Here is a 14,048-nt window from a genome sequence, read left to right on the forward strand (position 1 = left end):
TTAAATTTTAAAAAATAATTAGTATCCTTGTTATTAAGAATGATAGTCAATGAAACTATATTCATAAAAAAGAGAACACCAACAGGGCCGGTCTCGTGAGTAGCGATATATTTTTATGAGAATTTTATAAAGAAAAGGTTTTTGCATGAGAAAGGTTAGACAGATTATCAGAATTTATTATCTTTTAGTTATTATTTGTTATTAATTCAATTTTTTTAGTAAGTTTTTTTAGTCTAAAAATTTAACTATATTTTTTTATATTTTAAATATTGATAACTAATTGATGATAAAAAATAATAAATTTTGATCATTTTTTAATATTTTTTTTATGTAGTATAAAGAGGAATATATCTACGATAAAAAAATTAATATTTAAATTAATCTTTAAACTTATATTAGCATTTTAATTTTATCTCAAAAATTTTAATTTACTCAATTTCATTTTTTAACTTGTTATTCGTAAGTCAATGAGTTTTTTACTTTATTTTTATCATAGAACTATTAATGACGTACTCAAATAAATTGATGACTATTACATTGAGGACTACTACATTAAGCTTTTAAAGACTATTTGATGTGATAACTAATATTTTTTATTTTAATTATTTGTTCCTTAAGAAATTTTTAAAATTTTTAAGTAAAATTACTATTTGAATTTTAAACGCTTCATAAGAAAAAAATTAAAATAAAAAAGTTTTAATTATCACATTAAATAGTTATTAAGAAGTTCAGCGTGACCGCCACCAATTTATTTCAGCATTCTATTAACGGTTCTGTGATGAAATCAAAGTTAAAGACTAACTTGAATGGAAAAATCTAGGGGCCAGCAACTTCTTCAAATTCTAGCCAGCATGTAACTAGCAAGAAAAAGTGAGCCATTGAATGAAATTTCACACCAATCTCACACCATTAAAATAATTATTGATGGCTATTTGATGGCTACAAATACCAAAAGTTACTGGCCCCTAACACTCCTCAAAAATAAAATGATACATTCTTTTAAATAGATAAATATCTCACTATCTATCAACACAATACTTATTTCTTCGCCATTTATCTATTCAGCATACAGCATGCTCTAATCTTTTTTTACATAAAGCAAGCTGCCATGTGTATGTGTACTCCAGCAATAACTAGCTCTCTCTCTATATATACCTATATACATGTGAAATAATAAGTAGCTATTATGAAGGAAGAAGGATTCATGATGGCCAATATAACAATCAATGGCATAATAATGTTAATCGAGAATTCTTGCATGCAGGATTTGCAATTAAAAGCCAAAGTGCAAAACCTCACGGGTTAATTTGCCTTTAATCATCATTTTTAAACTTTACATGTCATGTGACGGATCCGCTTGTCTGGATCTTTGACAGATATATAATCTTTCTTTCCTTAATAATTTTTTTCTCTCGCTTATGGTTGCTTGCTCATGATTAACTCAAAAGTTACCCTTAAGTTTTTGTGGATTTTTTTCCGTGTACTAATAATTTCTATGGTAAATTAGAAGTCAAGGTTCTATGGTGTTGTCACAGTTTAGGTGCAACTTACGTTGGGTGAAATTTTTTTTTTCCACAAAGAGGATTCTTACAATAAATTTAATTTTTTTTTAGTGTCTAAATAAAAGAGAAAATCAAAACAAATACTTATCTTAAATTAGAATTGATGATTTGTTAGAGAACATCACTAGACTCATCAAATCAATTTTACAAATAGGTTACTTCTTGCTCTATATCTAGCCTTATAATTTGTCGCTTTATTTGTTTCTTTAGCTATTTAATCAATTTGAACATATTAAAATCTTGATAAAATCTCTTGAATTTTGTGAACTAAATCAACAACTTAAGATGTGTACCCACCACTAGAGTTATGTAAAAGGTACAAAACATCTAAACAATTCGTTTCATAGACAATGTCTCTCAATCCACAGTCTTAGACTAAGACAAGTCCCTCTAGACTGCAAAAAACTCACATCTGGTGATAGACCAGAGAAGAGAACTACTAGAACAGTCTGAGATCCAACCCATTAGAGTCTTTAATAATACAGCCAAAACCAACCAAACTCAAATTAGGGAATAAAGTTGCATCACAATTAACTTTAAAGTTTTTACTTACTGGGAGTTTCTAATACTAGTGATTCTTGAAGGTGCTGAAGGAAGAACACCGGTGCATAAAAAGTCTCAAGTCCATGACAGTGCTTCTAATAAGGGCAACCACCTTGTGATCCATCCAAAGATTTCTAACATTGAGAACATCATTACACATATATCTCCATAATCACTAGACTCCGACCCCAAAAAGAACCTCATTACTAAGTACGCCCTTTCTAAACCAAGTCTCAATGGAGGTGCCTTCAAACGAGCCAATAAAGCAAGGGTCTAACATTTGCCAAAGACTCTAAAATTTAACACAGTCCTGCAGGCAATATTCAATTATCTTCTGAGTCGCATTGCATCTCTGGCACAAATCCGAACAAGTTAGATGCCGCCTAAATCGGAAAGCCTCTGTCGGGAGAGCGTTATAAAGCTCAAGCCACATAGTGAATTTGATCTTTTTCAAAAGATTTAAATGCCAAAGCCAACTCCAATCACTATTTTCTTTCCAATTCACTTTATGCTTCAACAACTAACTGTAACCTTCTCTTGCATTGTACCCTTCTGCCCTTGCAGGCCACTAAGATCTGGCGAATTTGGGTAAGGAAGGCCACAAATGAATTGCTTAACTGCAAGAGAAATTTTCGTAGCAAGCGTATCTACCACCCAAGATCCATCACGCCACAAATCAGTCACTACGAATTTCGACTCAGATATGTGAATATAGGGAACAAGATCACAAAGTCTTCTAAATGGGGTCCATTTATCATACCACATAGATTGCTGCACATACATCCCCTACATTCTACCTAAACCCATCTTTAAGAGCTTCATATGTTTTAAGAATGTTCTTCCAAGTGGCTGATGTATTCTGTCCATGACTACCACCAAAATCATTTATATTTTTGCATCACAATTTGCACCCATAGATTGTTTATATTGTTAAAACAATCCCAAACCAACTTGTCAAGAAGCACCAGATTAGCACAGTATGTATCTCTTACACACAAACTACCCGCCTTTTTGGGAGTAATAGTTACTTCCTACTTAACCATTGGTAACCCTCTCCCATTATTATGGCCTTTCCATAACAACTATCGCATCAGTGAATCATTTTTTTCACATGCACACTTAACCAAATAAAGTCTTCCTGCCTTATTCCGCAGACACCCCTTCCAATTAGCAAGCTTGTTCTGAATTTTCTCAATGACTTTTTGAGTCGTCCTCCTAGAAGACCTTTCATGCCCAATATTAGCCCCTAGGTACCTTCCCAAGTACGGACAAAAATGAATACTAGAGACTCCTGAGAGCATCTCCTTCCTTCTCACAGAAAGATTCTTTGAATAGTGAGCCCTAGACTTAATAAGATTCACTTGCAGGCCTAATGCTTTGGAGAATAAGTCCATGCACTTCATAACTTCCTCTACCTGAGCTTTTGTAGCTTTACAGAAAAGCAGTAGATCATCAGCAAACATCAATGGGATATTTTTGGGCCATGTCTAAAAACTAACACCAGTATCTACGAACATTGAGAAACCCGATGGGCAATAAAACAAGCAAAACACTCCATACAAAGCACAAAGAGATAAGGGAACATGGGAACCCCTTGTCTCAAACCCCTCTAGGGATTAAAACTTTGGAGTTTCTCATCATTCCATAAAATAGACAAAGAAAATTATGTCATACAAGCCATAATAAGATGAATAGTAGCTGTCGGAAAGCCAAACCGGACCAAAGCTTCAAAAAATCTTTAGTCCACTCTATCATATGCCTTCTCCAAATCAATCTTAAAGGCCATTGTTCCTTTCCTAGACTTAGTGTTCTTCATGAAACTCATAAATTTCTCTGTAATCATGATGTTCTCCATAATACCTCTTCCCGGGATAAAACCACCCTAAAGCAGACCAATGATTTCAGAAAGAAAGGATCTAACCTTGTTCACCAGCACTTTTGTAATGATTTTGTAAAGAACATTACATAAACTGATGGGACAAAAATCTCTTAAGGAAGTAAGAGCTTCAACTTTATGAATCAAAATAATGTATGTCTCAAAAATTGCAGCATTTAGATTCTCTCTCTTAAAGGCTCTCTTGACTAAACCTCGCACATCATAGCTCAGAGAGTTCCAAAATTTTTTATAAAACAGGGCATGAAAACCATTTGGTCCCGGAGTTTTGAAAGAATTCATGGTCATTACAGCCCTTTTTACCTCTTCAAACGCCATCGATTCAACTAACTTTTGATAGGCCTCATTACTAAAGGAATGACTGGAAAATTCTCCCATAGCATTTAGATCAATATTCTCTCTTGTCGAAAAGAGCTTTTGGAAGAAGGAGTTTGTTTCTTTCTCTAGCTCCTACGGCTCAGTAGCCCAAGTTTCATCTTCAAGAAATAGTCCATGAATCTTGTTTCGCTTTCGCCTGATGATCGTTTGCAAGTGAAAAAACTTAGTGCTCCTGTCACCATACCGAACCCACTGCTCTCTCGATTTCTGATATCACATAAGCTCTTCTTGGAGAAGGATAGTATTTGGCTCATCATGAATACCTTATTCTTTCACCCTCAACCTTGGATCCTCCATACCCTCAAGAAAAATCTGAACATCATTCAATTACCTCTCCAACTCCTTCTTTTTAACAAACACATTACCAAAGATTTTCTTATTGAAAATAAGAACATCCTTCTGCACCTCGATCAAACTTCTAACCACATCAGGGACCCCTTTTGAAATCAAATTCAAAAAAATGCTTGATAACAAAGCAAAGTAAGTTGATCAGTTAATTAAATAGAAATAATAAAATAATAAATCGGAGTTAGTACTCTAGTTTGTACCATCCAAACAATTCAATTGTTTAACGTACTCCCTCCATTGCAATGGTTGAATTTTTCAACTTCAACCAAATGATTCAAAAAATTAATAGAATTAAATTATTCCAAGCTGCACAAATAACATTGCTAAAAATGGATGAGTCATCCAGGCAGCTTGGAATCTAAATGGTCTCGAACCTCTCTTGGCTTTCACAGCCGATGTACATTTGGCAAGCAAAGGACAGTAATCAGAATGAAGACGCCCCAAAATCTCATTATAAGACTCAGAAAACAACATGTGCCACTCCTGATTAACAATAGCTCTATCCAACTTTTTCACAACCTGCAAACCCCCTCTAACCTTCCTGTACCAAGTAAAACTTCTTCCAATAACCCCCATATCAAACAAAAATAGTTTGCCAGAGTCTCTGCAAAAATCTCCGTCCTAGCCTAACTGAAAGCACCCCCTCTAACCTCACTTTACATCAAAATCTCATTAAAGTTTCCAAACACAATTCAGGGACCCTGAATTATATTGGAAATCCTGATCAAATCATTCCATAGACCCATTCACTTATGAACATGTGGATTAGCATATATAGCACTACAATAACTAGAACCACTGTCCATAGAGATTTCAAAACTAATACATTAGTCAGCTATATCTACCATTTTGATAGTCAGCATAGAATTAGAGCACAGCACTCAGATTCTCCTACTATGACCTCTAGCTTCCACAATCCCAATATCATGATAACTAAGTTTACTCCAAAAGAGTTTCATTTGTTCAAAAGGCACATGAGTTTCATAAAGAATAAAAAAAAGTTTGACTAAATTTATGAACTAACTCTTTGCAATGCACTTGGACCATTTTGTTAGAAGCCCCTCTAGTATTCCAAGATAAGAAATTTGTATCTAAACGATCCATAAAAATAAATGGGCATAAATGGAACCAACCTCACAGTGGACCCTTAGTGAACCGATGAAAGACCAGCAACCTCCCGTGTTCCTTACCTTCTCGGCACAAATAGCTGCTTAGGAATGCTCCCTACTATAACGGAAGCCACTGTCGGCATGTTACCCTGTTGCTGTTGTTTCGCCGCGTCGTCACTGTTCTGGTGTGTCGACGAGTTTTGCAGCGATGCTAGTCTGTGTCTCTTGTGGCCATTCTTGAGCGGGGAGTAGTCAAAGACCCAGCTACAGATACGCCGTTGAGCTTCCCCCTTGACTTTGATGAAGTTTGGTGAGAAGAAGAAAGCAACCCGCAACTCAATCCAGTCTTCTCGCAACTGGTGTCCAAAAAGGGGGGTGTCAAGTCTTTAGCCACCGCTTGGGCCTTAGTTTTCTAGCCAAATTTTTCTCTACCCCTTCTAACAATTTTAGTCTAGCTCCCTTCTCTGTCCAACAGCTTCTTCACATTTACCTTTTCATGCAATGTAGTTACCTGCATTTTCTTCGCAGAATCCACTACTACCACGGCATCAAGGATGCAATTCCAAATTAAAAAGTCTACTGATTCTGATTCACCGGATGGCTCTCATGAACAACTGGTCCTTCCTGTACATCTACAGCCACCAAAGGAACCATGTGTGTGCTACATTCCCCTGCTATATTCCCGAAACAGTTACACTTCTTACATATCAATGGCATACATTCATACTCCACATTATATTCAACGTCGTCAACAACCACTCGCCGAACAACTGGCAACCCCAAATTCACTTGTATACAAGCCCTAGCAAACTTTCCCTCTCTGTCGACTTGGTTGCGATATCCTCTCCTTGACAGGTTTGCCTATAGCCAAGTAATCCGCATCATGGCCTTTTCATGATAATACCATATGCTCAACCCTACAATCCGTATCCAAACCATTGTGTCCCCAAACGATGCCTCACATAGTTTAAAATTCGAAGTCCATAGCTTGATCGCAATGTAATGCCCTAACGTCATCCATGGACCCTCTAATAATACCTTCTCCTTATCCTTCTTGATATTAAATTTGACTAAAAAGTAATTAAAACCAACATCTAAGACTTCACAGCCTCCTTTAAGCACCTTTAAGTTTATGCACCAAAGCCATATATCTGAAATGCTTTTCAAGAACTTTAATCATGATGGCCTCTTTGTAGGATTCAGATAGAGTGTTTCTAGCCTCCTCATAAAACCTAATCTTTGGAGGCGTTAGGCTACCTTGTTTCTCCGTGATAACCGCCATTGAATCTTCATCTAAGGCATCAACCCTAGTGAGCCCCAAGGATTTAGAGGAACCGACCACCTTATCACGGAATAAAATTTTTGAAGCCACTCTAAAACTACCTTGTTAAAAATCCTCCTTATCACCTGATGCAACCCTCTCCGCACTCTCTCCCTTAATCTTCTTGATCAGGAAATTCTCACCATATTTTGCCTTCGGACACTGATGAGCGGATAATTTATACGCTTTTTGGCATTGTTTTTAGTATGTTTTTAGTAGAATCTAGTTACTTTTAGGGATGTTTTCATTAGTTTTTATGTTAAATTCACATTTCTGGACTTTACTATGAGTTTGTATATTTTTCTGTGATTTCAGGTATTTTCTAGCTGAAATTGAGGGACTTGAGCAAAAATCAGATTCAGAGGTTGAAGAAGGACTGCTGATGCTGTTGGATTCTGACCTCCCTGCACTCAAAATGGATTTTCTGGAGCTACAGAACTCAAAATGGCACGCTTCCAATTGCGTTGAAAAGTAGACATCCAGGGCTTTCCAGCAATATATAATAGTCCATACTTTGCCCAAGTTTAGATGATGCAAACTGGCGTTCAACGCCAGCTCTCTGCCCAATTCTGGCGTCCAGCGCCAGAAACAAGTTGCAAAGTGGAATTCAACGCCCAAAATGGCACAAAAGCTGGCGTTCAACTCCAAGAATGACCTCTCCATGTGTAGACTTCAAACTCAGCCCAAGCACACACCAAGTGGACCCCGGAAGTGGATTTATGCATTAATTACTTACTTCTGTAAATCCTAGTGACTAGTTTATTATAAATAGAACTTTTTATCATTGTCTTAGGAGTCTTGGTTACTCCGGTTCCCCTCTGGGGCCGAGACCAATGAACTCCATTATCACTTATGTATTTTCAAACGGTAGAGTTCTATACTCCATAGATTAAGGTGTGGAAGGACTCTGGGATTGAATGACTGTGACGAACTTCAAACTCGCACGTGTTGGGCGTAGTGACAGACGCAAAAGGATAGTAAATTCTATTCCAGTATGACCAAGAACCTCCAAGATGATTAGCCATGCAATGACAGCGCATCGGACCATTTTCACAGAGAGGAATAGGATGCAGCCATCGACAAGGGTGATGCCTCCAGACGATTAGCCGTGCTGTGACAGAGCATTTGGACCATTTTTCCGAGAGGATTGAAAGTAGCCATTGGCACCGGCGACATCCTTACAAAAAGCCAGCCATAGAAAGGAGTAAGACTGATTGGATGAAGACAGCAGGAAAGCAGAGGTTCAGAGGAACGAAAGCATCTCTATGCGCTTATCTGAAATTCTCACCAATGATTTACATAAGTATTTCTATCCTTATTTTATTTTCAAAAACTCCATAACTATTTTATATCCGCCTGACTGAGATTTACAAGGTGACCATAACTTGCTTCAGACCAACAATCTCCGTAGGATCGACCTTTACTCACGTAAGGTTTATTACTTGGACGACCCAGTGCACTTGCTGGTTAGTTGTATCGAAGTTGTGACAAATTATGAATTGAGATTAGAGCACCAAACCTTTGGAGCCATTACCAGAGATCACAATTTCGTGCACCAGACACTCTACCCGACTCTCACCACTCTCTCCTCCTTCATTTATTTCAATTAGAGTATTTCTGGAATACCTAATCTTAATCAATAGGTTGTTATACTTACAATAAATTTAATATATTTTAATATGTAAAATATTTTTAAAATATCGTAAATGAATTAACTTGATCTTTAAAATTTTGATATGTTAATTTAGTTTTCAAATATGAGTTAAATTTAATCCTTTTATTAACTCCTTATCATTGTTATTAGTTTAAATAAAGTGCAGATATATCATTTTTAAATGCGCAACTAATTTGACACGTGGTAATAAATTAACTTTACTATACTATCAGTATGATTTATATATAAACTTTCTAAAGATTATTTTTATTATTGATTTATATTATTGATTATTTGAGCATGATCAGTATTAGGGAAAAAGAAAAAGGGTTATAGGGGTCGGCTAATTTTTTTTGTATAACACTCAGTTATTGGATAATATGGTCATAATTTTAAAAAATACTACACAATCTAATAACTGAATATTACATCAAAGTTTTATCTATATCTAAAAAAATAAACGTCTAGGGTCTTGTTAATTTAATATTATCGGAGTCCTGAATCTCATGAATTGCTACTAATTAAGGCATGCGCAGAGAAATGTCTGTAATTGTATATGTTCTAAAATCTGCAAAATGAGTTGTGCAGTGCAAACTTTTTAGTTTTCTAGGCCGGCACGTTGGATGCTGAATGCATACAAAGGTTTCAGTTTGTACTTAGTTGACCTGCTCTCCTTAGATTCTGCATGGTTTGCTAGCTGAGTTGCTCATAAACATGACCCATGTACACATCAACACATGGTTCCCACAATATGCTATGCGTAGTATTCTTAATCTCTTCCAAATTTATCACTTTGCTTTGCTTAGTAAAGTTCACAAAATCTCCTTTGAAGTTTTCTTTGGTGGCAATAGACTAACTTACTGTAATTCTTTATTGATTTCAAGCTGACAAGCTGTGATATAAAAAATACTAGAAGACGAATCAAATTTATTATTTTTTATCAATATTTTTAATTATCAATCTAATTCTTTTTAGCTAGTAATCCAACAATATATTTTTAACCCACACTTAATTAATTATTGACAAAAAATAATAAATTTTAGTGACACTCTAATATTCATCCTGATATATCATATACTTATACTGAATAATTTTAATGTCTTGTTAAATGATTAATTGATTTATTTATTCATTAGAATCTTTTTAATTTCTTTTTCTTTTCAAGTATAATTTTTCATCATATAATTTTTAAGTGAAAAGAAAAACATACAAAAAAATAAAAATAAAAAAATATTAGAGAACCAATAAATTTTATTGATCATATAATATTACTCAAAAAAATATTATATGACAAAAAATTATACTTAACAATAACACTTAAAAGTTAAAACAAAAATTAATAGGTTCCGTGTAGGACATCAAACTAGTACTTGCAAGTCACCAAAAAAAAAAACTAGTACTTGCAAAATTTGGTAAAGTAAAATTTGAATTGTTTGCTCAAATTCTAGAGCCTTGTGTGTTTGACTTTTTGGATATCAAAATATAGTGACTTAGAGAAAAAATTGCAAAAACAAAAACAAACAAATCTGTGATATTTTTAGGCCAATTGTGGTGGGCTGTCCTAGTAAAACGAAATGTGAAAAATATGAAATAGGCCTAAACTGCAAAAGGCCCATGTAATGCATAAACGATTGGTGGTTGCTGTTATAGCATTTAATAAACCCTCGAAACCCTAGAATCGCATTACCGTTGCGGCGCGCACCAAATTTTCGTTGCAGAGAAACCACTCTTCACTCTACCTTCTCCAATTTCCTTTTATCCGGGTAAGGTTTTTTCCAATCCCATACATCGAAACCAATTCTATTTTCATTTTTGTTCTGAAGGCCTTGTTTTTGTTTTCGGAATATAATCTTTTTTTTTGTTTCCTTCTTTGCTTCTGTAGTGTGAAAATGTCGATTGCAGAGGCTGCTTGCAGTTACGCCGTTATGATCCTTCACGACGACAAACTCCCTGTCACTGTATCCTTCCTCATCCTTTAATTTAGGGCTACCTGTGCGTGTGTTCTGTAATTGATTGATCTAGGGTTATGTTTTCTTGGCATATATTGGATCAATTGGAGTACTTTGTCGTTGGGATTCATAATGAACATCTTGTTTGCTGATTGAAATAGGGTATTATTTATTCAGTTATATTACGTTATCGGATGTGGTATAATCTGATTTTCGTTTTATCAGTTGATTAATTGATGCTTGATTGAATTGATTTGGAGTAAATTTAAGTTTTGGGTAAGTTGGATTGGTAGGTATGATTATGAATTCGTTCAAGGATGATGTGTATCTCCTTAATCTATTGTTAGGCTGAAAATATCTCGTCCTTGTTGAAAAGTGCCAAGGTGTCAGTTGAGTCATACTGGCCCAGCTTATTCGCTAAACTCGCTGAGAAAAGAAATGTTGAGGATTTGATAGCCAGCGGTGGAGGAGGTGGGGCTCCAGTTGCTGTTGCTGCCGCCCCTGTTGCCGCAGCCGGTGGTGGTGGTGGTGCAGCAGCAGCTCCTGCAGCTGAGGAGAAGAAGAAGGTAATTCATTATTTGTGGTGGTGGTGGTGTTGTTCTAGCTTATGGTTTTCTAATACGTTATTGTTTCTTGCAATTTTACAGGAAGAACCCCAAGAAGAGAGTGATGATGATATGGGATTCAGCTTATTTGACTAGAGGCTCTGTCCGGTCAATTTTTGTGTTATCTAGGGTTTATTATTCTTATGGATATTGTAGTTTTTCCATTTTGGGTTGGTTATATTTATATACGTTGGCGACTCCTTATGAGTTTTAGTGCTATGAAGTATGAACTTTGGAAAATATGGGTGTGACCATTTTGAGATTTCAGACAGTAGAAATGTTTGCGTTTATGGTTTATATCTTCCGTAGACATGAATGTGATCAGAGTTCAGACCCATTTTATGTTTGGCCAATTCTATTGTGCTTATGAGTTTTTGCCTAAATTTTGCCTAACTTATTTAATGTCTAAATTTTGCTTAATTTACTTAATGTAGTAAGTTTTGATTTTTTAAAAATTATTTATTCTTATATCTTTTAAATTAAATAATAACTTTTAATCTTTTTTAGTAAATAGGCACCACCTTTTAGGCACCATAGCATTCACCTTTATGTTAACATGGCTGTATAACCTAAATCAATAATTTGCAGTTCTCCGCAAGCTATTATTTATCTGCTTGATTGCTTCATTTGCAAAAGTGTGGATCAAAATGTCCTGAAGTGTCAAGTGTTTAACTACTTATTTAGTAGAGCGCTAAAATTATCAAACGAAACATGAGTTTTGGGATTTGTAATCGATGTAGCTAAGATTTGGTTTATTGATTTTACATGAAGAAGTGTGGTGTATCTGGAATTATGTTCAATTAACAATCAAGCTATGCCTCTTGTGTGCAGCAGCTCTTAAGTTGCCATGCAATATAACGAAGTCTTTAGCTGTTGATTGCACAAGCCATATGCCAACTACTGTAAAAAGCTGGACTCGAAAGGATGTGCCGAGTTTTCCTTTATTTAAGATGATTTATTTTTATAACTGAATCGTAAGTAAGAACCTGTTTGGGTATCCATTTCGTCTCCTATTGGGTTCTCAGTGCAATGTTTCTCATCCCAATTTCATGTTTGCTTTTCTCTGCCAGAACTACCTCCAACTTAAAATTCATGAAGTCCAGAAGACGATTTGTTTTCAGTGTATTATATCGTATATGATTCAACTGTTGGTGTTGTTCATACACCATCTCTAGAAGATTATATTCCGTTTCCTTGTATATGGAGTTTGTATCGATACTCTTAATACTCGACCATGAGTTTCTTCACGCGAAATGAATATGAATTCTGCTCCATTTTAACTTGAAAAGTCCTCATTCTTATATCGTATATGATTCAACTATTGGTGTCGTTCATACACCATCTCTAATTATATTCCTTTTCCTTGTATATAAGGACGGCTGATAATTGCTTCCTACCAAAAAGAATTACTAGTTAATAATTTTTTAGTTTGTCTTTTTGCGACACTCATTAAACAAAAGGTAATAAATAGAAAAAGAAATAAAAAGGGCCCAACCGGGTTCGAACCGGTGACCTCTTGATCTGCAGTCAAATGCTCTACCACTGAGCTATGGACCCTTATTTGTTAAAATATTTTTTACAATTTAATTTAATATTTTACAGCAGGTTTGCCAGAATAATAGAACAAAACAAGTCCTATCAGAATCCCAAAAACATTTGCTTTCAACGGGGAGAGATAGTCCAAGGATTAATATTTTATAATCAGTAATTGTATTTGATTTTTAATAATTTTTTGGATAAACAGTAACTTCCTCTAAAATTTATGTATAAGATGCAGATTATTTTCTCTCCCATACTCATGTACTGATTTACACTAGGCTTCTAAGTTATGTGTTAATGCTACAAATATAACTATTTTAGCTTTTAGTTTAATATTAATGATTTATTGATTTTAACATATAAAATGTAAATTTGGAAGATATTATTTTAATAATTGAAGATTTCATCTCATGTTTAACTAACATTTTAGGTATAGTGTGCATTAGTCACTCAAATTTTGAACATTAAAGAGTATATTATTGTCTTTATTAATCTCATACATAACTCCTTTTTTTTTTTTTTTATAAAGCAAACTAAATAATAAAGAGGCAGACAAATATCAATATATCATGGGTATCCAAGTTCATGGAGTACGGTATGTAAGAGAATTTCATTTTTGAAAATGAACTTAACTTTTTATTACAGGGCCAAAATTAAAACTTATATCTAGAACAACAATAATTCACAATGAAGTTACTATAGATAATTTTTGTACAATTACATTTATATTAATTGGGTTATGCTACGTGTACACACTAAAATTAGTTATCAAAGTTAGCCACTAGTATAAAACACATGTTAAAATACAAATACACATTGAAAATAAATTAAATCACACATGTATTTATAAACAAATATATTGGTGGCTGATTTTAGTAGCTAATTTTAGTGTACAAATAATATTTTCCATATTAGTTTATTATCTAACATTTTCAATTTTTTTCTACATTAAATTAATTTTGACACTATAATTTCAAGGCCTTTAAATAAATAAATACAATTCTTGGATTCAAACAACAAAATTTTTTTCTTTGAATTTTAATTTTGTGCTTCAACATTTTTTTTCTTAAATGAATGCTGAATATTCAAATTACACTCAAATAATATATTTCAATATTCTAGATTTACAAAGTTCTCATAAAGGTT

General features: G+C 34.4%; 1 protein-coding gene, 1 long non-coding RNA gene and 1 other non-coding gene across 3 annotated transcripts; 2 read left to right on the forward strand and 1 right to left on the reverse strand.

Moving 5' to 3' along the window:
* LOC107646125 (60S acidic ribosomal protein P1-1) lies at positions 10,415-11,730 on the forward strand. The gene is made up of 4 exons (XM_016350316.2): positions 10,415-10,572; positions 10,692-10,767; positions 11,106-11,324; positions 11,406-11,730. The coding sequence occupies exons 2-4, from the start codon at positions 10,699-10,701 to the stop codon at positions 11,457-11,459; spliced, it is 342 nt and encodes a 113-aa protein (XP_016205802.1). The 5' UTR covers positions 10,415-10,572; positions 10,692-10,698; the 3' UTR covers positions 11,460-11,730.
* LOC110263223 lies at positions 11,914-12,637 on the forward strand. The gene is made up of 2 exons (XR_002348476.1): positions 11,914-12,337; positions 12,434-12,637. It is a non-coding gene; the product is annotated as an uncharacterized LOC110263223 (long non-coding RNA).
* On the reverse strand, positions 12,849-12,920 carry TRNAC-GCA. Its single transcript has one exon. It is a non-coding gene; the product is annotated as a tRNA-Cys (tRNA).

This window comes from Arachis ipaensis, chromosome B06, assembly GCF_000816755.2.
Source record: "Arachis ipaensis cultivar K30076 chromosome B06, Araip1.1, whole genome shotgun sequence".
Classification (NCBI taxonomy): Eukaryota; Viridiplantae; Streptophyta; class Magnoliopsida; order Fabales; family Fabaceae; genus Arachis; species Arachis ipaensis.